Below are 24,142 nucleotides of genomic sequence, written 5' to 3'. Positions count from 1 at the left end.
CGCATAAAGGAGGAAGTTAACGACCGCATAAAGGTGGAAGTTAACGACCGCATAAAGAAGGAAGTTAACGACCGTATAAAGGAGGAAGTTAACGACCGTATAAAGGTGGAAGTTAAACGACCGCATAAAGAAGGAAGTTAACGACCGCATAAAGGAGGTAGTGAACGACCGCATAAAGGTGGAAGTTAACGACCGTATAAAGGACGAAGTTAACGACCGCATAAAGGAGGAAGTTAACGACCGTATAAAGGAGGAAGTTATCGACCGCATAAAGAAGGAAGTTAACGACCGTATAAAGGAGGAAGTTAACGACCGCATAAAGGAGGAAGTTAACGACCGCATAAAGGTGGAAGTTAACGACCGCATAAAGAAGGAAGTTAACGACCGTATAAAGGAGGAAGTTAACGACCGTATAAAGGTGGAAGTTAAACGACCGCATAAAGGTGGAAGTTAACGACCGTATAAAGGAGGTAGTGAACGACCGCATAAAGGTGGAAGTTAACGACCGCATAAAGAAGGAAGTTAACGACCGTATAAAGGAGGAAGTTAACGACCGCATAAAGGAGGAAGTTAACGACCGCATAAAGAAGGAAGTTAACGACCGTATAAAGGAGGAAGTTAACGACCGCATAAAGGAGGAAGTTAACGACCGCATAAAGGTGGAAGTTAAACGACCGCATAAAGGTGGAAGTTGACGACCGTATAAAGGTGGAAGTTAACGACCGCATAAAGGTGGAAGTTAACGACCGCATAAAGAAGGAAGTTAACGACCGTATAAAGGTGGAAGTTAAACAACCGCATAAAGAAGGAAGTTAACGACCGTATAAAGGTGGAAGTTAACGACCGTATAAAGGTGGAAGTTAAACAACCGCATAAAGAAGGAAGTTAACGACCGTATAAAGGAGGTAGTGAACGACCGCATAAAGGTGGAAGTTAACGACCGCATAAAGAAGGAAGTTAACGACCGTATAAAGGAGGAAGTTAACGACCGCATAAAGGAGGAAGTTAACGACCGCATAAAGGTGGAAGTTAACGACCGCATAAAGGTGGAAGTTGACGACCGTATAAAGGTGGAAGTTAACGACCGCATAAAGGAGGAAGTTAACGACCGCATAAAGGTGGAAGTTAACGACCGCATAAAGGAGGAAGTTAACGACCGTATAAAGGAGGAAGTTAACGACCGCATAAAGGACGGAAGTTAACGACCGCATAAAGGTGGAAGTTAAACGACCGCATAAAGGAGGAAGTTAACGACCACATAAAGGTGGAAGTTAAAGACCGCATAAAGGACGAAGTTAACGACCGCATAAAGGAGGAAGTTAACGACCGCATAAAGGTGGAAGTTAACGACCGCATAAAGGTGGAAGTTAACGACCGCATAAAGGTGGAAGTTAACGACCGCATAAAGGTGGAAGTTAACGACCGCATAAAGGAGGAAGTTAACGACCGCATAAAGGTGGAAGTTAACGACCGCATAAAGGTGGAAGTTAACGACCGCATAAAGGAGGAAGTTAACGACCGCATAAAGGACGAAGTTAACGACCGCATAAAGGTGGAAGTTAACGATCGCATAAAGAAGGAAGTTAACGACCGCATAAAGAAGGAAGTTAACGACCGCATAAAGGTGGAAGTTAACGACCGCATAAAGGTGGAAGTTAACGACCGCATAAAGGTGGAAGTTAACGACCGCATAAAGGAGGAAGTTAACGACCGCATAAAGGAGGTAGTGAACGACCGCATAAAGGTGGAAGTTAACGACCGCATAAAGGAGGAAGTTAACGACCGCATAAAGGAGGAAGTTAACGACCGCATAAAGGTGGAAGTTAACGACCGCATAAAGGAGGTAGTGAACGACCGCATAAAGGAGGTAGTGAACGACCGCATAAAGGAGGTAGTGAACGACCGTATAAAGGAGGTAGTGAACGACCGTATAAAGGTGGAAGTTAACGACCGCATAAAGGAGGAAGTTAACGACCGCATAAAGGTGGAAGTTAACGACCGTATAAAGGTGGAAGTTAACGACCGCATAAAGAAGGAAGTTAACGACCGCATAAAGGAGGTAGTGAACGACCGCATAAAGGTGGAAGTTAACGACCGTATAAAGGAGGAAGTTAACGACCGCATAAAGGAGGAAGTTAACGACCGCATAAAGGAGGAAGTTAACGACCGCATAAAGGAGGAAGTTAACGACCGCATAAAGGAGGTAGTGAACGACCGCATAAAGGAGGTAGTGAACGACCGTATAAAGGTGGAAGTTAAACGACCGCATAAAGGAGGAAGTTAACGATCGCATAAAGGAGGAAGTTAACGACCGCATAAAGGAGGTAGTGAACGACCGCATAAAGGAGGTAGTGAACGACCGCATAAAGGTGGAAGTTAAACGACCGCATAAAGGAGGAAGTTAAACAACCGCATAAAGAAGGAAGTTAACGACCGCATAAAGGTGGAAGTTAACGACCGCATAAAGGTGGAAGTTAAACGACCGCATAAAGGAGGAAGTTAACGACCGCATAAAGGACGAAGTTAACGACCGCATAAAGGTGGAAGTTAACGATCGCATAAAGAAGGAAGTTAACGACCGCATAAAGAAGGAAGTTAACGACCGCATAAAGGTGGAAGTTAACGACCGCATAAAGGTGGAAGTTAACGACCGCATAAAGGAGGAAGTTAACGATCGCATAAAGGAGGAAGTTAACGACCGCATCAAGGTGGAAGTTAAACGACCGCATAAAGGAGGAAGTTAACGACCGCATAAAGGAGGAAGTTAAAGACCGCATAAAGGAGGCAGTTAACGACCGCATGAAGGAGGAAGTTAACGACCGCATAAAGGACGAAGTTAACGACCGCATAAAGGAGGAAGTTAACGACCGCATAAAGGTGGAAGTTAACGACCGCATAAAGGAGGAAGTTAACGACCGCATAAAGGACGAAGTTAACGATCGCATAAAGGAGGAAGTTAACGATCGCATAAAGGAGGAAGTTAACGACCGCATAAAGGAGGAAGTTAACGACCGCATAAAGGATGGAACGTTTAACGATCCGCATAAAGGACGGGAAGTTAAACGATCCGTATAAAGGAGGAAGGTAAACAACCGCATAAAGGGAGGAAGTTAACGACCGCATAAAGGAGGAAGTTAACGACCGCATAAAGAAGTGAAGATTAACGGACCGCATAAAGAGTGGAAGTTAACGCACCGTATAAAGGAAGGAAAGTGTAAACAACCCGCATATAAAGTAGGAAGTAAAGACCGCATAAAGGAGGAAGTAACGACCGTATAAGGAGGAAGTTACGACCGTATGAAAGGAGGCAACCAGTTAACGACCGCTATACAAGGAAGGAAGTTAACGATCCGCATATCAGGTGGAGTGAGGAAGTTAACGACCGCATAAAGGTGGAAGTTATCGACCGCATAAAGGAGGAAGTTAACGCACAGTTGAAGTCAAAGGAATTACAACTAAACACTGATGTCATACGTGTAGTTTCAGAAATGAAGGAGCGTAAAGAAATAGAACACAATCCAGTATTATTTGGAATCCCAGAACAATCAGAGCACGACAGGAGAAAAATGAATGGAAGCCGACATCAAAATGGTAGATTAGTTAGTAGAGGTATGAGGAATAGAAAACAGCAATCAAGTAATGCACATGAAAGTCATCAGACATGGACAGAAACCAGAAGTAAACGAGATCGCCGACAAAACTCGGCCGATTAAGAAAATTATATTCAAAAATATAAGAAGGCTCAAGGATCTCAATGATCTAACAACATGCGAAAGACAAAGAGAAAAGAAACTGAATGATGAAGCAAAAACGAAGGAAAACGAACTTTTATTGCAATGAGCAGGAATATGTTTTTATAGGTTGTTAAAATTCATAAACAATATAATCAAATAACCCATTGATGACAATTACAACTCAAACAGTTTTAATATATATTTATATGCATGTAATGATCCATTTCATAGCCATAATTCTATAGATATGGACATAGAGGCATATGTTTTGCCAGCGTCCATCATTTACTTGTCTTCAGTACACCGGGACGTCAAACCTGTCTCTTTGATAACAACACCTCACAATTCCACATCTCGATGTACTTACTACTCACGCGTTCGGTATTCTAATCTCAAATAAAAGTGAAATACTCGCCTAAACATTGCAATGAGAAGATTTAGTAGAAGAACGCTTGCGAACAGCATGTAGAATCCCATCAATAACGGTACCAGATATGTACCCATTGTTGTCGGACACCGAGGAAGGGTACCATTCTCGAAGATTTGTCGGTCGAAACTGCAATCTGGCTCTTTCACTAAACAAATAAACGGTTTTAATTATATTTATAAACAAAAGAGATAACGGGTAATTTTTCATGAGTAATATTCTACACAAAATTATACTGTAAGTTAATTGTCATATTACATCACCTTTGGCAGACCCTTAACAATACGTGCGAATGACATATACACCAATAAACGATGGTTATTATCAACTGATAACCGTTATACAACGATACAGTTATTATAAACTGATAACCGTGATACAACGATACAGTTATTATCAACTGATAACCGTTATACAATGATACAGTTATTATAAACTGATAACCGTTATACAACGATACAGTTATTATAAACTGATAACCGTTATACAACGATACAGTTATTATAAACTGATAACCTAATACAACGATACAGTTATTATAAACTGATAACCGTTATACAACGATACAGTTATTATAAACTGATAACCGTTATACAACGATACAGTTATTATAAACTGATAACCGTTATACAACGATACAGTTATTATAAACTGATAACCGTTATACAATGATACAGTTATTATAAACTGATAACCGTTATACAACGAGACAGTTATTATAAACTGATACCATTATACAACGATACAGTTATTATAAACTGATAACCGTTATACAACGATACAGTTATTATCACTGATAACCGTTATACAATGATACAGTTATTATAAACTGATAACATTATACAACGATACAGTTATTATAAACTGATAACCGTTATACAACGAGACAGTTATTATAAACTGATAACCTAATACAATGATACAGTTATTATAAACTGATAACCGTGATACAACGATACAGTTATTATAAACTGATAACCGTTATACAATGATACAGTTATTATAAACTGATAACCATTATACAACGATACAGTTATTATCAACTGATAACCGTTATACAACGGTACAGTTATTATAAACTGATAACCTAATACAACGATACAGTTATTATAAACTGATAACCGTGATACAACGATAGTTATTATAAATGATAACCGTTATACAACGATACAGTTATTATAAATGATAACCTAATACAACGATACAGTTATTATAAACTGATAACCGTTATACAACGATACAGTTATTATAAACTGATAACCTAATTCAACGATACAGTTATTATAAACTGATAACCATTATACAACGGTACAGTTATTATTAACTGCTCTTACTTTCAAATACTTCCAGATTCAGTTCTCCGTACAGATTCCAGTATGGAATACGGAGTAGATTGATGATAAGATCCCGGTCAATCTTTGAGGCAGGGTACAGGTTGGCATAAGCGGCAATGGCATAGGTTATCACACAAACCAGTAGGATCGCCAGAAAGGATATAAGGTCAAAGGTCTAAAAAAAAAATAACAACAACAACAACAACAACATCAAAAAACAAAAACAAAATAAGGAAAATAAGGAGAATTGACGAATATTACATTCTTACCATCATTTTAATCATCTGTAGTTGTGGTCCAATGTTCTCGTGAAGTGAAAACATTCCAATGAGACTGAGAGAAAGACATACAAATGACAGGGAACAAATCATACGTCCAAGGCCCAATGTCGGTTCATAGCTATACAGGCAAAACCCGCCAACGAACAGGATGACTCCGGAAATATCGAAATAATTCCATTTATTACGAAAATATGTTTCAGGCCCTGTTGACTTCAACTACAAAGAAATCATGAGTATATATAATGGCACAGAACAAGAGAGTGTCAATAGTATCGATATATACTCTAGAATTATCCTCTATGTCATTAATTTGTTACTGATCAAATTTAAAATATATATTCTTTCAAATTAATTAACATTTGCTTTAATAGTTTTAACGTAGTAGTGAAATTGTTAATTATAGATAAAAGTCCTATTGATACCGTATCCTCACTGGCATAGCCTCCAGGAAAGATCTAACAGAACAAAACATACACATAATGATGATTTACCTGGAGTAGTTCGTCAAAAAAGAAAACGGTAACACACACCGCTAATGCCACTTCAAATACAGTTAAATTAGTGTCAAATTTGGACAGAAGAGTGTAGGCAAATAGCATTAAGAATGCTACATAGATCATCTGAAATATCAAGTGTACATGTGTCAGTCATTTAACTGATAACACTGCTCGACAATTGACAGTAAGATTATAGTAAGCGCACTACCAAAAAATAGAAAAATAAAAGTTATACATAATGATAGATAAAATAAAATAAATAGATAATAATAGATAAAAAAAAGTAATATATACCAGATCAAATAAAATAAATAGATAATAATAGATAAGATAAATGTAATATATAATAATAGATAAAACAAATATATAATAATAGATGAATAAAAGTAATATATAGTGTATAAAATATCAAATAAAAGAAGGGTGATCTTATAGCACAAATAGGAAAATATGTTACATCATTATAACTGTCACGTGACAGTGTACTGACAAATCGCAAGTGTATATCCACATTATTCCCTATGTGAACTCTCTCTGCATTACTAGTATCTATAACGTGTTTAAACGGAAACAGAGGATGCATTAGAAACCATTATCCCACAAGAAGATAAAATTAAACGTTTATGTTTGCATAATACAGTGCATGTAATACGATAAAATAATTCATATATATTTATTGATTATGATTTGGAAGAGACATGAATGAAATGTTTTATACAGTAAGAATGTTTGCGAAAATTTTAGTTACATTAATAGACTTAATTGAATCGGATTAATACTCCGTTTAGACTCAAATACCTAAAAATATTGAGGTCTACTTACAGAGTTTCCCACAAACTTCACGACAGGTGCTTTGTAGAAACTCATAATCTTTTCACAGGGGCACATTGATCTAAACAAAGATACTGATTACAAACCTTTATTTATTATTTCAGTAATTATATACAGATGTATGTGTATATTACATATCATTATTTTTACATTACATATCTTTAAGTGTACATTACATATAATTATGTGTATATTACATATCAGTGTATGTACATTACGTACCATTATATGTATATAACATACCATCATGTGAACATTCCATACAACATAACATTTTTTTACATTACATATCATTAAGTGTACGTTACACATCATTATGTGTACTATACATACCACCATATGTACATTGTATATAGTTATGTGTACATTACATACAAATGTATCATCTTGTGTACGGTTTGCCTGTCACTGGCCTTTGTGGTGTTGACCACGCCGTCAGTTCTATCTGTAGGCATACCTGACCAGTTTCGAACGGGAGTAGTGCTCGAAGTCGAGCATTCAATTACCATTCAACTAATCGACGGATTCCACCGTTCCTGTTATAGTTGGGGTGTATTGAAACTTTTCAAATTTCGATAATTTAACTCGAGCTCTCCAACAAACGATCGCGTAGTTGAATCCAAAACATGAGAGTTGAGTCAACAAGGCACAAATCGTGTACTGAAATGCCTGAAATGTTTGCATCTTATGAATATCTTTTTGTGTGAAATATCTGTAGACAAATATAAGAAAACACGTCCTATAATCAATGCAATGAGCCGAATCCTGGACTTAGAAAAATATATAAACGTGCACATCCGCTGCCCGCTGTGCCGTATATACGTATACGTACACATGTATACCATAAAGATCACCACGATGTCTACCTGATTTACTTACCTTCCGCAACAGCTAGTACTGGTTGATGACTTCCCGTGCAGAAAAAGAAAAATCAGAATAAAAGACATAAAACCGTAATACGGAAGCGTATTAGGGCCACATTTAAACTTTTTTTAATTTTTAATTTCCACACTTTGAAGTGTAAATTATACACTTTAATGTATAAATTTGACACTTTAATGTGTAAATTATACACTTAAATCTGTAAATTTTACACTTTAATCTGTAAATTAAACACTTTAATGTGTAAAATTTACACTTTAATCTGTACCTTTTACACTTTAATCTGTAAATTATACACTTGAATGTGTAAAATTTACACTTTAATCTGTAAATCTGTAAAAAGGCAAAGAGCAAATTTTACAGATTAATGTGTATAATTTAAAGATCAAAGTGTATGATTTACATATTAAGGTGTAAAATTTACCCTTTAATCTGTAAATTTTACATTTAAATCTGTAAATTTTACATTTTAATCTGTAAATTATGCACTTTAATCTGTAAATTTTACACTTTAATCTGTAAATCATACACTTTGATCTTTAAATTATACACATTAATCTGTAAAATTTACTCTTTGCCTTTTACTTACTTTAACCCTCGATAAAATACTCAATTTCGCCTCATGTATATTGATTTCAACAAGGTCCTCTGATCTCGAAGACCTCTCAGAGTATCGAAATGACTCCATGAAAAGCCAAAGATTAAATTTTACGGATTAATGTGTGAAATTTACAGATTAAAGTGTAAATTGTACAGAATAAAGTGTAAAATTTATAGATTAAAGTGTATAATTTAAATATTAAAGTGTATAATATACATATTAAAGTGTATAATTTACAGATTAAAGTGTAAAATATACATTAAAGTGTATAATTTACAGATTAAAGTGTAAAATCTACACATTAAAGTGTATAATTTACATATTTCAGTGTAAAATTTACAGATTAAAGTGTAAATTTTACACATTAGAGTGTATTATTTACACATTAAAGTGTGGAAATTAAAAATAAAAAAAGTTTACATGTGGCCCTAATACGCTACCGTATTAAACAGATATGGATGCATTGTACATAAAAAGATTAAGCATATCATCATTCATGGTGTTGGTTAACGTACACTGATACACAAATGCTTTATTTGTCACGAATTAAACAATGAAAAGTTTGCCTGTTGTAGCAATATGTAGGTGAAATCCGTGATGTTATCTTTCCTACCTTACTGTTTCTTTGCTCCTTCTGATCATCATCTTTGAATCTGATGAGACACGGTATTAGTAGCTGCATTGGAGGTATAATACAGAGTGGAAATTTAACCTGTATCAGGTAAGAGAAACACACATATTGATATTGGATGACAGTCTTGATAAAAAAAGTAACGTAAAAACAAGATATATCTTTAAAAAAGATAAACGGCATAGTTTTATACTGGTGGTTATAATGTAAAACTACTGGTGAAATAAATTAACGAACTACATTGTAATTAATAAATGCGCAGTTTCAGCACGGATAACAAAATTATATCAGTTTGAATCATTTTTGGTGATAATAAGACTGCAAATGTGTCATTTGAATAGATGCATCCACTTATTCAGCTTGCATTCAATTTAAAAGGGACATCACGGTAAAAACTTTGCAATTTTCACTGAATGTACGCGTTTTGTTCCTTTCCGGTTATGTTTCTGTGCTGTCCCAATGTTCACAGTCAATCCATATGTCCAGCTTGATCACTCGATTTAGTAGGGAATCCCTCTCTAAATAGCGCGGAAATGATTTTTAAATCATTACGTGACTGTTTTGAAATCGTGGTAACACAAACACACGATAGTTTACAAGGCGATATATATATTCCATCTGGGTTAGTTGGATAACGATATTATACACAGTGGTTTAAATGTTAAATAATACGTTCTGTATATATTACGGCACACATATGTATGTGTAAATAATATAAACACTGTTCATATAGTATAGTGACAGTAGCGATGTACTGGAACTGAGTTTGTATTACTATTACCGAGTTTGTGTTAATATTACCGAGTTTGTGTTAATATTACCGAGTTTGTGTTAATAGTACCGAGTTTGTGTAAATATTACCGAGATTGTCATGACCTACTATCAAGCAATCAAGCAGAATACGAGCGGCGTCCGTATTACTGCTGTTTTCATGTTTTTGAACTGTTACAATCTATTGTACTGCTTCCCAAGTTAACTCTAGGATTGTGTTTGATTCATTTTCCTCTTATTCTCTTCATTGCGGAAGCTGTTATCGTTTTCAACCGCAGTCGATTTACATTGGAAGCCATTTTTGTTTCCATGTGTTTTGGTTTGTTGTGCGCATGCGTTTATCGTATATGTCACAAATTTTGCATATTCAGAGTGATAACCTTTTAATAATTGATAATTGATGTTTTATGTGCATACATCATCAAATTCGAATGGTTATTGTTCCGAAGGTTATTTTTTTAAATATATACCAAATAATATGATAACAAATACAAAATAATTATTGGTTTACCGTGAGGTCCCTTTAACTTTGTTTCGTTTTTAACTGTATATCTGCATTTTGCATTGACCGCTACATTGACCAATCACATACTTCATTTTGACAAGTAACGCCACCTGTCGCGTCATATCCGGGGCCAAAACAAAATTAGACGGCTATGCCGAAAAACAACAACAACATGTCGGCCATTCCAAGTAGGTTGCATAAAATCATTGTAATCAGATATAACCGCATGCCTCACCCATTTCCATCGATTTAGAAGCGATAACTCGCCCATCCACTCTTCACTCAACAAAGACTGGAAGAAGGGATGAGCGACAAAACTTCTGTTTTCTGTCATCCTTGCGATCTGTCTACACGTGGCGTTGCCCCAGTTGTCCATCCGCTTTGAAAGCATTTCCGTCGTTTTCTTTTCATTTGATTCTTTGCATCTGCTCAACATCGTTTGTGCAAGCTGGCAAAATTCACTGTCAAAATATATATAACATCAATATAAATTGAAATTTAGACATGCGAAACTATTTATTTCAACTTATCAACTTCTACTGCTGGGATGGGGGAGCGTGATTTATCTAATAGTGGGAGAAACCCACTTAGTCTGCAATCCTGCCTGCTTAAAAGTGTGTTACCAATGCTCCACCGGCCACACTGTGATCTGTTTCATGTAAAATCATAATATTAATACGAAAGATATAACGCATTAAACAATCCACTTTTTCCCCGACATAAAAAGCCTTTGTCGGAATAGATGAAATATACAACATGAACCAGTTAAGATACAGGTACTTGACGATATCTGACACATAGTATGAAGTATGATGTGAATGTATGTTATTTACTATCTTAACTCATACAATGTTGAAAATGACGCTAAAAGACCGAATCGTAATAATTAAAGTTTTATGTAAGATTAACGATAAGAAAGTAAGCATTTTTTTTGAAGATCTGCTCATTGAGAGAAAATTATTTTTTCTCAACTGTTTTCAACTGTCTTTGTACGTGTCATGCTTCAAGCCAAATAGCTCAACTATAATTTAAATTAAAGACTGCAGTATTTAATAAATATCCCATTATGACAGTCTTTAATCTATACTTACTCTGCATTGTTGTTCATGGAAGTTTCTATGTCTTTATTTTCAACCATCAGCGCCATTTTCTTCAGCAGTCCATAAGCAACCAATGCAGCCGCGACTTGGTCCTAAATTACGCATATAAAATCAGTTAAGAGTTAATGTATAACCGTACTCTTCAATACGTCTAACTGTTATGTATATTGGGAGTTTATGACATCAACATCTTTTTTTATAAGGAATGTTCCTCATGCATGTGTGTTATGAAGTAATCCCGTACATGAATTGATTTTTTATCTCCATATTTGAATCGTTCATTTCTAAAAACCATAAGTTTATAATTGCACAGACAAGATGATGTTTAGCGAAACAATAGTTCCTGTACGGAACACACTGCCATAATAACAAACTGTGTGCGACAAGGCCACAACATAACTCTCCAAGTAATGGGATACCTTTCCATATTTCCAAAACAGCTTTGTCATTTCGTGTCGGTGCGTGAGGATACACCATACCATCAAGTGAAGAAATGGGTTGTCTGTGGTGTCAGATAAGGTCATGGTGTCTGTCTTTGTGTACATGGGATGAACATCATAAAACTTTCCAAGAAGGTGTGAAATCAGTTTTCCTATGTTTTCTAAACAAGTTTCCTGTTAAATGTTAAAGAATAGCAATATTCTCTTCATTTTTACTTAATCGAGCTTACAATATCAGAAACAATAAGGTCTGATTGTTACAAGGACCGTTAACATAGAATTCAATAAAACCCAAATTAACCTCCTATAAATTATACTGTTATAAAGAAAGTGTTAGAATTTACAATACCATGTTATACCTGTACATGTTTGACAAATAAAGGCAGGACATAAAAATAGGACAGTATCGTATGGCGTCAAATTAGAAGAATAATTCGCTACTCACATCTTTTTCTAAACGGGTTATGTTCTGAAGCTTCCACAGAATATTTCTCAGAGAGCTATCCTTTGGAATCTGTGTATAAAACATATTTCATTTAGCCTTCATTGTTCTACGGAATAACATACAGACGAAACTAATGATCAGGTGTGTGGCCAAAACCAAAACACAAATGGTTCAATAGTAACGACCAACCTCCTGGTACAATGTTTGAAGCATTCCCCTGGTCAAATAGCTCGTCATGTCCTTCCCTTTGTCTAGAAATATTTCCATGAAGTCAAATCTGTCCAGCACAAGAGCAGTCGTAATCATGTCCTCGTCTTCGAAAACTGTCTTCAGCTTATCTCGCTAGGGATGAAAAAGGAAAGCATACAGTTAGATATTATATATACTTTTGAGAATAACTCGGCCAGATTGTAACAAATAAAGGTTTTGGTATCGAAGACTGATGTTATATCGCTTAGGATGAAATTAGAAACAAAATAGTTTGATATCGAAAATTCGTGTTATTCCCTAGGAATGATATCGGAAACAATATAGTTTGGTATTGAAGACTGTTTGACATCTTTTAAATTTTCCCACCTGAAGCTGTAGAGGCTACCAATGAGAGAGAGACATGAGGTGTATACGTACAGTAATATGTCGTATAATGTCCCTGGCATTGTCGATTCTGTTCCAGTATAGTGTAAGCTTGAGGGAGAGACATGAGGTGTATACGTACCGTAATATGTCGTATAATGTCCCTGGCAGTGTCGATTCTGTTCCAGTATAGTGTAAGCTTGAGGGAGAGACATGAGGTGTATACGTACCGTAATATGTCGTATAATGTCCCTGGCAGTGTCGATTCTGTTCCAGTATAGTGTAAGCTTGAGGGAGAGACACGAGGTGTATACGTACCGTAATATGTCGCATAATGTCCCTGGCAGTGTCGATTCTGTTCCAGTATAGTGTAAGCTTGAGGGAGAGACACGAGGTGTATACGTACCGTAATATGTCGCATAATGTCCCTGGCATTGTCGATTCTGTTCCAGTATAGTGTAAGCTTGAGGGAGAGACATGAGGTGTATACGTACCGTAATATGTCGTATAATGTCCCTGGCAGTGTCGATTCTGTTCCAGTATAGTGTAAGCTTGAGGGAGAGACACGAGGTGTATACGTACCGTAATATGTCGCATAATGTTCCTGGCAGTGTCGATTCTGTTCCAGTATAGTGTCAGCTTGAGGGAGAGACACGAGGTGTATACGTACCGTAATATGTCGCATAATGTCCCTGGCAGTGTCGATTCTGTTCCAGTATAGTGTAAGCTTGAGGAAGAGAGACACGAGGTGTATACGTACCGTAATATGTCGCATAATGTCCCTGGCAGTGTCGATTCTGTTCCAGTATAGTGTAAGCTTGAAGGAGAGACATGAGGTGTATACGTACCGTAATATGTCGCATAATGTCCCTGGCAGTGTCGATTCTGTTCCAGTATAGTGTAAGCTTCAGTTGACTGAGATCCTTATTTTCTCTCTCCACTTTAAAAATATATCATTTAGTAAACAAAAATACAAATACAGATTACCTCAGTCGTTCTGATAAAAACAGACTAACCGTAGATATGGGATAAGTAATAAATAGATTCTGATGTCCACATCAATGGAATATCATTGATCTCGTTAAACAAATGTCATATCGCATTAACACCCATGTTTGCCTCACTCGCCTACAGGTGGCTAAATTATCGATCCCATTTAACAGTTCGATATAGCATTGACACCCATGTTTAACTTCACCTGCATACATACGGCAAAACCATTGCTCTCATTTAACAAATTCTATATAATATTGACACCGATCTCATTTAACAAATTCTATATAATAATAACACCCAAGTAAACCTACCGTCCTTCAGTGCCGTCAGTATAACATCGCCCATATCACTCGGGATATTTGTGGTGTCTGTCATATCAAACACCTTAATCAAGTGTCGCTTCTCGACGCATTCTTGGACGGCCAATCCAAGCTCTTCAGTAACCCCTGACAATTTTTGATATTCTGTTTCCCACTTTTTTCTTGAAAAAACATATTGGATTAAAACAGAGGCATATTAATTTTATTGTCACGATAGATATACTATCTCGATATACTGGACTCTCTGGAAATTTCTTCCAATGTGTGTACATTTTGATTGCGATGGTGAATTACATTTACTGACATACTCATATTTGTGAAAAAATATGGCAATTTATTAATCAGACATGAAATAAATTAAATCCTTCATGCTTAGAAGGACGCCGTTATTGTGCTGTAATGACTAGTTAAAGTTTACCTCTCTGGTTTAGGTTTTTCTGCACATTCACAAGCTAGAGCTAAAACGTCAGCAGCCTTTCCAGAACCCTACAACACAAAGGATATGATGCCTTAGTATTCCGTTTGATGAATGTCTAGTAGAACACATCTATGATCATCATTTTGTTATTGTTCTGAGGACCATAAGTCTTCCAAAATTTGACTTACGATAAAATTTCCTCGGACTAGCGCTGTGCTCTGTGTACACATCTTTGTTGACACGTCAAAAGGCGTAAAGCCTCTAAAATGTAAATTCTGATGTTATTGACTTCCTGTTCAACCATTATATCAGTAAACTCGTATTTATAACTAACCTTAATAAGCACTGTCGGGATCCCGCCACGGACTGCTTCTGTAACGGTTCTGATTGTGTTTGGGCCTCCTTCTACCACCAATAAAACCACAGGGACCATAGCCTCTGATGGGAAACAGTAAGCACAGTAAATTCTTTACTCCTATCTAATTTCATGTAATAAACAATATGGGTGCGAAGTGTAGTATAACTAAACTGTGGAGTACAATTTGTATAGTGGCACACGTATATAGTAGACTACCTGTTGGGTCTTTGTACAGTGACACACATGTACTTTGGAGTACCGGTAAGGTTCTAAGTACAGTGGTGCACATGTACATTTGAGTACAATTCTGAAATGAGTGGTACACCTATTCTGTTGGGCACATCTTGTAAACATATGATACGTGTTTTGAAGAAAATTAGTTCTTATTGCAAAATATTTATAAACAATAAAAGTTATCATACGCAAGGAAAATAAATGCATTGTTGAATTCTACCTGTTTTTGCAGTTCTCAGCTTTGAAACCGCTATTTCGATCCCGGTCCTAAATGTTATCTCTTTTCCAAATTGCTTTTGCGTTCCATCATCCACTAGCAAAAAGTGTGTATGGTTTGGGTCCAAACATGTTTCATTTTCATTCATATTTAGTTCCGTTGGTGTCGAGTACACTTCGTCTTTGTCAACTGTTTTACGAAGAGCTTCCCGATACGCTACCACACCAAATGTAGCTATTCCAATGGCAACAACGGAATTTGATTTCAGGAAATTGGCATCACGGACAGCCTCACCAACCTCTTTCATGATACCGCAGTCACTTCCTCCACTCACAACCCACATATCTAATAAAACAAATGTAGCATAACTAACATACTTGAATTCTCTCCGGTCTTATCACAGGTAAGAGGAAACTCAATGGACGCTCGCGTGGAGACCTACTGTGGGATGAAACAGGAGTAAGCTGGGGAAACCCGCTTGGTCGGGTAGTTGACCCCTACTTGTTCACATCCGATCGGGGAATCGAACCCCGGCCAAAAAGGTAAAAGACGAGTATGCTACCACTATGCTATCCGACCATCCGACAACTCGACCACGACCATCCGACCATCCGACCACCCGACCACCCGACCACCCCGATTGAAAATAATGTTCAAGCACTTTCATACGAATTGTACCTGTAGGCGATAGCGATAAATACATGGTTGATGTCTTCGTTCAGATATTCAACGTTTTGTATATGCTTATTACATTATTATGACATTCTTGACGTCGTCTTACTTCTACTTTTCATGTTTCAATGATGACGCAATCATTATCATAGTGTGACGGTTTTTAAAATCATATTTAAAAACAGTCGATGTTTTCTTTGGAACGCTATTTATGCCGAAGGTCCTTTAAATGAGAAAGAGACCATCCTTACATTGATAATTATAATAGCGATGTTGTTTATAAGACCCTTGGTGCAATTGCATATGTAACATATCACATGATGACAATAGTTTTAGCAATGAGAGTGATCATGTTATCTGTATTGAGGAATATGACAAATTGCCAAATACAATTATATTTTGATATAAGGTCCACGAAAAACACATACCGATTTTTCTGGCTAACTTGATAAGTTCTCTCTTGAATATTGTTCTTTTGTGAGTGACCATATCAAACCCTTTGGCACCTCCTGTCACAGAGATGAGGACGTTTGGAGTTTGCAGGTCCCACTTTTTCATCAAAGATTTCAAAATTTCATCTGGGCCTTTGTCTTCATTACTACTTTGAGATGGCTTGGTGATGATTGCATACTGTAATATAGGAACAAAGTGTTAAATATGTACAAACCATTCAGACATACGATAGGTGGGGTAAAACACATCATATTGACCTTCAAGCTGGATTCCATACTTTCGAACGTGTTGTCCCTTTGGAAACATCAAATGTTAAAAAAATGAAAATCACTGGAAAAAACTGGAATATACTAGATAATGATCTATATTTCATCCTGAAAACTGATTTATACTCGATAAGGACTTATCTCTCATCCCGAAAACTGGAATATACTAGATACTGATCTATATTTCATCCTGCAAACTGGTTTATACTAAATAAGAGCTTTTCTCTCATCCTGAAAACTAGTTTATACTCGATAAAGACCTATCTCTCATCATGAAAACTGGTTTATACTCGATAAGGGCCTATCTCTTATTCTGAAAACCGGTTTATTGAATTTGGTAGTAAGGTCCTTTTAACACGATATTGAAAAAACGTTGTCTTTCTTCAAATCGGTTTCTGCTATGTCACTGCGATTAGGCTTTGTGTTCTAAATACGTAATAGGTACATTTACTCTTTATCTAAAAATATGATATTTCCTATATAAATTATACATTACCTGTCGTATTTCACTAATACTTCCTATTTATATCTTACCTGTCGTATTTCACTAATACAAATATGTACTTCCTATTTATATATTAACTGTCGTGTTTCACTAAAACTTCCTATTTATACATTACCTGTAGTATTTCACTATTTATATATTACCTTTCGAATTTCACTAATTCTTCCTATTTATATCTTACCTGTCGTGTTTCACTAATACAAATATGTACTTCCTATTTATATATTAACTGTCGTGTTTCACTAAAACTTCCTATTGATACATTACCAGTAGTATTTCACTATTTATATATTACCTTTCGAATTTCACTAATTCTTCCTATTTATATATTACCTGCCGTATTTACTAATACTTCCTATTTATATATTACATGTCGTGTTTCACTAATACTTCCTATTTATATATAACCTGTAGTATTTCACTAATACTTCCTATTTATATCTTACCTGTCGTGTTTCACTAATACTTCCTATTTATATCTTACCTGTCGTGTTTCACTAATTCTTCCTATCTATATATTACCTGTCGTGTTTCACTAATACAAATGTACTTCCTATTTATATCTTATCTGTCGTGTTTCACTTATACTTCCTATTTATACATTACCTGTAGTATTTCACTAAAACGTTCTATTTATATATTTCATGTCGTGTTTCACTAATACTTCCTATTTATATATCACATGTCGTGTTTCACTAATACTTCCTATTTATATATTTCATGTCGTGCTTCACTAATACTTCCTATTTATATATTACCTGTAGTATTTCACTAATACTTCCTATTTATATATTAACTGTCGTGTTTCACTAATACTTCCTATTTATATATTAACTGTCGTGTTTCACTAATACTTCCTATTTATATCTTACCTGTCGTATTTCACTAATACTCTCTATTTATATATTACCTGTCGTATTTCACTAATACTCTCTATTTATATATTACCTGTCGTATTTCACTAATACTCTCTATTTATATATTACCTGTCGTATTTCACTAATACTCTCTATTTATATATTACCTGTCGTGTTTCATCACAACTCGAAAATCGTATGTTTCCTGTGTTCCCATCCCAGTGCCATTTCTCAGTCGAGTTAACTCCCCCCATTTTTCCTGAAATTTAAAAATAATTTCATCATCAAACTTTGATTACATTCAATATCAAAAATCACTTTTTCGAATACAAGATTTTCAAAATGAGTATAAAGAAAAAATGTAATTGCCCCGAGTCCCAGTAATTCCTACACATACGTCCTTTACAAGCACAACAGCTAGATTACAATTGTGATGAGGGTTCTCGTACCTTTTTCTTTGGATGCTGTATTTATCTGGAATAACTGAGATATACGCAAGAATCAGTTTCCAATATCGATATGTTTATTCTTTGACTGCTGCGTCCAGAGTGACGCTTTCTCTTGGAAACAGCTGGTATATCTCAACTTCGAGATATTTCATTTGACCAATGAAATTTGTAGGGATTAATTATCACCCAATGAAATTACTTTCCCTAATCAATATTTACCCAAAGGGTAGACTAAAAATGGGGTCTGCGCATGTGTGCAGTATACCCTATATGTTAAAACCTGTTACACAACATGTATACGTAGCTATACAGCGTGTTCTTAATCCCAGGTGAAAATCGCCCTATGCGCGTTTCACCTGTACTGGAATGTCACAAGCGCATGTGAAAGCTTGCTTAATTATATAATTATATATAATTACCTAACTTCAAATGGTTAATACTGTTTGGAATGTAACTGTTTATAATTGGTATACCTTTTTGACTATAGCAGAGATTTGTGTCAGACACCTAAATTTGCTTATACCTGTTAGACAACATAGCGTCTATTATTTAAGACTATGTCCAGAATTTCTTAACACCAATTAATTCTAATACAAATTAATTTCCAATAACAACAGTAAAACTATCCTAATTCTAAACGTATGTGAAGTTTAAAAATTGTTCCCCAATTTTTATGTTATATAAAAATGTTTCTATTTTAATTTATATATAAAATAAATCTGTCACGCTGTTTCAAGCGATATTTTATATATAAATTAAAAATAGATATATTTTATATATAAATTAAAAATAGAAATATTTTATATATAAATTATTTCTATTTTTAATTTATATATAAAATATCGCTTGAAACAGCGTGACACAATTATAAACTATCGTAAATAGGCATTCTGGCATCAATCCGTAACCCAAACGTTTTCTTGATAACTTTGGATAAAAGCTAGACATTGTGATTTAATACATCTAAACAACGGTCTGCAGTAATATTGCCGTATTCTTGAAGGGACTGTTCAAGGTTGAGTGGCATTGGAGTATTCTGCAAGGGACTGTTCAATGTTGTTAAGTGGTATTACCGTATTCTTGAATGGACAGTTCTGGTTGATAAGTAATATTGCCGTATTCTTTTAGGGACTGTTCAAGGTTGAGTGGCATGGACGTATTCTTCAAGGGACTGTTCAATGTTGTAAAGTTGTATGGCTGTATTCTTGAAGGAACAGTCATAGTTGTAAAGTGATATTGCCGCGTTCTAAGAAGAGGTAGGAATCGATTGCGGGTGTTCAAATAATTCAGTCCAGAGTATATATGTCCAAGCGAAACGCGATTTGAAATTGCATGTGAACCGATACACGATCAGTTTCACCTGCCCCATTGAATATGTTTGTTATTCACAGACGATAATTGTCGTTTTGAAATGAACGTTACAGGTACACGTTCCGCTGATTTTTCTTATTCATGAAATACAAATCAAGTAATTGTATAGCTATAAGACAACTATACACTTGCGGGACACTTATATCACAGATAGTTCACTTCTATTTTTGCGGCATTCGCACTGGGAGCATTGAGTTAAATCATGTAAGTCACATTCTCAATATACAGTTGCTCATATACATATATATAACCGCAATTACCGCCCAATTACATTACTTCCTGCATTTTATAAACTACTAGAAAAACTTATCAACAACAGAATCCAGAGATGGCTGTCGTGTGTCAAGAACCCACTTTGTAAACAACAACAAGGTTTCCAACGAAACCTCAGCTGCTCCACAGCTGCGTTTAATTTGAGAGAAACTATATACTACAATTTGGAAAACAACAGTAAAACATTCGTAGCTTTTCTAGACACGCGAAAGGCATTCGACACTGTGTGGCATTGTGGTCTCATATGCAAAAGTTATTCAAATTCGGTGTGCGAGGAAAAATATCAAATCTAATTAACAATTCATATATTGACATGTATAGCGCAGTTTCAACACATGGTACAAGATCAAGATGGCTACCAGTCAGATTCGGAATTAGACAAGGAGGCGTGGTCTCCAGCTTTTTATATCTCGTCTTCATAAACGACCTTCTCTTAGGGTTAGAACACAGCCGTGCTGGTGCCAAGATATACGACATAAATTGTAGCAATCCAACTCTTGCAGATGACATTGCCTTGATTGCAACCAGTCCCTCAGCCTTACAAACGCTATTAGACATTTGCACAAATTATGCGAAAACATGGAAGTTCAGATACAATGCGGACAAATGCACTGTTCTTGTCTTCGGAAACAACCATAAAAGGAATATCGATTTCAATTGGTCAATCATGGGTCATAATTTACAAACCGCGAATTTATATAAACATGTTGGTGTTATTATTTCTACCGATCTCAAGAGTAAGTCCGCGATAGAAAATGCTTGCACTAAAGGCAGAAACTGTTTTAACCTAATAACCAAATTCGGACATGACTGTAAATGGACCAACCCTTTAAAAACAACGACATTGTACAAGAAGGTTATAATACCAAGTGTTCTTTATGGTTCTGAATTTTGGTCAAAAATGTCAAAACATGATATTCAACACCTGAACGTTCTACAACACACGATTGCGAAAAGATCCCAATCCTTACGGAAATTAACCAGATCTGACATGTGTGAATCAATGCTTGGTCTTCCTAGACTAGAGTCAGAAATCGATAAAAGGAAACTCAACTTCCTCTCTACGCTCATTCACATGGAACCAGATACACTTTCTAAGCAAATACTTCTTCGAAGATTGTTCCAGTATATTGAAAACCCTTATAACAAACAGCTTGGATTTATTCCTGATATTTGGTGTATTTTATACAAATACAACTTACAGAATTTCCTGCAGGAGTACTTGGTAAATATCTACTTCCCTTCTAAAACGGCTTGGAAACGGATTGTCTCACATTCTATTAAAACAATGGAAGACACCCTCCTGAAAGACAGACTTGTGACAGATTTAGACTTTTTAGACTTTTTGAGATTTAGAGACATACATGATACAAATACATATCCATATATTCTATGGAATACACCAAAAACTAGTAAAGACCTCCAAATTGTCTAGTTCGTGTGTAAAATGGTGGCATGCCCCTCCCCCCCAGTGGAAGGAGCAACGATGTAAATTATGTAATGTATCGTACATAGACGCCATTCTCCACTTTGTAACTGTGTGTAGTGCTACAGCTGACCTTCGTGACATATTCACAACACTGGTAATAGATAAATACGGCATCGAATTATTTATCTACTTGGACAACTTACACCATGAGAATTTCCTTAGAACTCTTCTTGGCAAAACAATTCCAGCAGAGATATATGAATCTATAGAGGATTACCAGGGATTTTTATTGGACAGTGCTAAATACATTAGAAGTGCTGCGCATGTGTTTTTCTCCTAAACTAACTCATCATGTAACTTATGCAATACTACAAACAGTACCAGTATTAAATGTGACAGCAATAGTAATGTAATTCATCAATGGACATGTAGAAAACAATTCAATTGATCACATTCAACCTAATTTTATGTAAATATTAACTTTTCATTTTGTAAATCTCTTAACAGAGGAATACAAGATTTGATTGATTGATTGATTGACGTGTTCCGTAGGTCAATGACCAACTCGTTGGTTGGCTACATTTATACCACTGTATAAGGACATCGCATACGTGATATAGTACTGTAATTATATACTATGAATGTTTACTGACTAGTGTAGACACCGGCCAAGGTCAGCCACAGGTTACACTTAACAAACATGTGTGTTAAACTGGTGCTATTTCTAATATATAAATATTGATATATATATATAAGTATGATTTATGTAAACATATAATATGAAAATCTATATTCTGACATACAACATTATAAAATAACAGATACACGATCCTTACGGGTACTGTCAATATTAACAGATACACGATATTTTAGGGTACTGTCAACATTAACAGATACACGATCATTTAGGGTACTGTCAACATTAACAGATACACGATCTTTTAGGGTACCGTCAACATTAACAGATACACGATCTTTAGGGTACTGTCAACATTAACAGATACACGATATTTTAGGGTACTGTCAACATTAACAGATACACGATCTTTAGGGTACTGTCAACATTAACAGATACACGATCTTTAGGGTACTGTCAACATTAACAGATACACGATCTTTTAGGGTACTGTCAACATTAACAGATACACGATCATTTAGGGTACTGTCAACATTAACAGATACACGATCATTTAGGGTACTGTCAACATTAACAGATACACGATCTTTAGGGTACTGTCAACATTAACAGATACACGATATTTTAGGGTACTGTCAACATTAACAGATACACGATATTTTAGGGTACTGTCAACATTAACAGATACACGATCATTTAGGGTACTGTCAACATTAACAGATACACGATCTTTAAGGGTATTGTAAACATAAACAGATACACGATCTTTAAGGGTACTGTCAACATTAACAGATACACGATCATTTAGGGTACTGTCAACATTAACAGATACACGATCTTTAAGGGTACTGTCAACATAAACAGATACACGATCTTTAAGGGTATTGACCAAGTCCCATTAACGTTCCCTTACCCAATGAAACCACTGCCTTGAATTTTATCCACTAGAAAGCTTCAGAATTTATGAAAAGCTTCCAATCCCTACATGTTTTTCTTAACTTCAGTAATACTTTCCTACTGGCGGACATTAATGAATTTTGATGAGACCAGAGCCTTTGATGATAATTAAGACTGTGAGACGGAAGAGGAAGGAAGAGAAATAGTTCCTACAATCTAGAAGTTAAGAAAGTCATGTGTTTCTTAATGACACAAGTAGATACGTACCTGGACCAGAGAAGGTCCTGACAATTTTGTATTTAACATATCCTCAAAAGATATCTCGATACCAAGTCCATTATTTATCTATAATTTGTTTACAGATCTCATTATAGTACAGAATGTTCATTAGATTGATACAAAATTAAAATTGACAAAGATTCCAAACGTGAATGTCTTATTGAAACATCATCTGTACAAGTGCAGCGTATTGACTACACAATTAATTTGTACAATTAGGAGGTATTGATAACAAAGTTTATAACATATCATTAGTAAAACAGAACATTAAAGATAAACGGCTCATATTGTAACTAGCTATCTTCATGATAGCACTACGTACTTACCGCCTCACTATCACTGGTATTACTCGTATCATCAACGCTTCCCTGGTGTCCTGGTATGGTCACACACCTTTAGTTTACATCTTGAGGTCGAACCTCGTCACTAAAACAAAAACATAAGTCTGTCGCTCGATAT

General features: G+C 35.6%; 1 protein-coding gene across 1 annotated transcript in view; it reads right to left on the bottom strand.

Annotated features, from left to right (window-relative positions):
• The window catches only part of LOC117333616 (transient receptor potential cation channel subfamily M member-like 2), a 30,132-nt gene extending 5,990 nt beyond the window's left edge, over positions 1-24,142 (bottom strand). The window contains exons 1-20 of the mRNA XM_033892997.1: positions 24,010-24,142; positions 18,516-18,607; positions 16,696-16,897; positions 15,599-15,940; positions 15,121-15,224; positions 14,787-14,854; positions 14,360-14,529; positions 13,901-13,992; positions 12,669-12,821; positions 12,480-12,548; positions 12,014-12,208; positions 11,586-11,686; positions 10,730-10,955; positions 9,201-9,299; positions 7,984-8,012; positions 7,096-7,165; positions 6,268-6,396; positions 5,765-5,992; positions 5,496-5,670; positions 4,150-4,309 (exon numbers count right to left, since the gene is read on the bottom strand). Of these exons, the coding sequence (XP_033748888.1) occupies positions 4,150-4,309; positions 5,496-5,670; positions 5,765-5,992; positions 6,268-6,396; positions 7,096-7,165; positions 7,984-8,012; positions 9,201-9,299; positions 10,730-10,955; positions 11,586-11,686; positions 12,014-12,208; positions 12,480-12,548; positions 12,669-12,821; positions 13,901-13,992; positions 14,360-14,529; positions 14,787-14,854; positions 15,121-15,224; positions 15,599-15,940; positions 16,696-16,897; positions 18,516-18,602 (2,699 nt within the window). The 5' untranslated portion in view covers positions 18,603-18,607; positions 24,010-24,142. The remainder of the gene's footprint in view (positions 1-4,149; positions 4,310-5,495; positions 5,671-5,764; positions 5,993-6,267; positions 6,397-7,095; positions 7,166-7,983; positions 8,013-9,200; positions 9,300-10,729; positions 10,956-11,585; positions 11,687-12,013; positions 12,209-12,479; positions 12,549-12,668; positions 12,822-13,900; positions 13,993-14,359; positions 14,530-14,786; positions 14,855-15,120; positions 15,225-15,598; positions 15,941-16,695; positions 16,898-18,515; positions 18,608-24,009) is intronic.

This window comes from Pecten maximus, chromosome 8, assembly GCF_902652985.1.
Source record: "Pecten maximus chromosome 8, xPecMax1.1, whole genome shotgun sequence".
In the NCBI taxonomy this organism is placed as follows: domain Eukaryota; kingdom Metazoa; phylum Mollusca; class Bivalvia; order Pectinida; family Pectinidae; genus Pecten; species Pecten maximus.
This window is presented reverse-complemented; position numbering and strand designations above follow the sequence as displayed.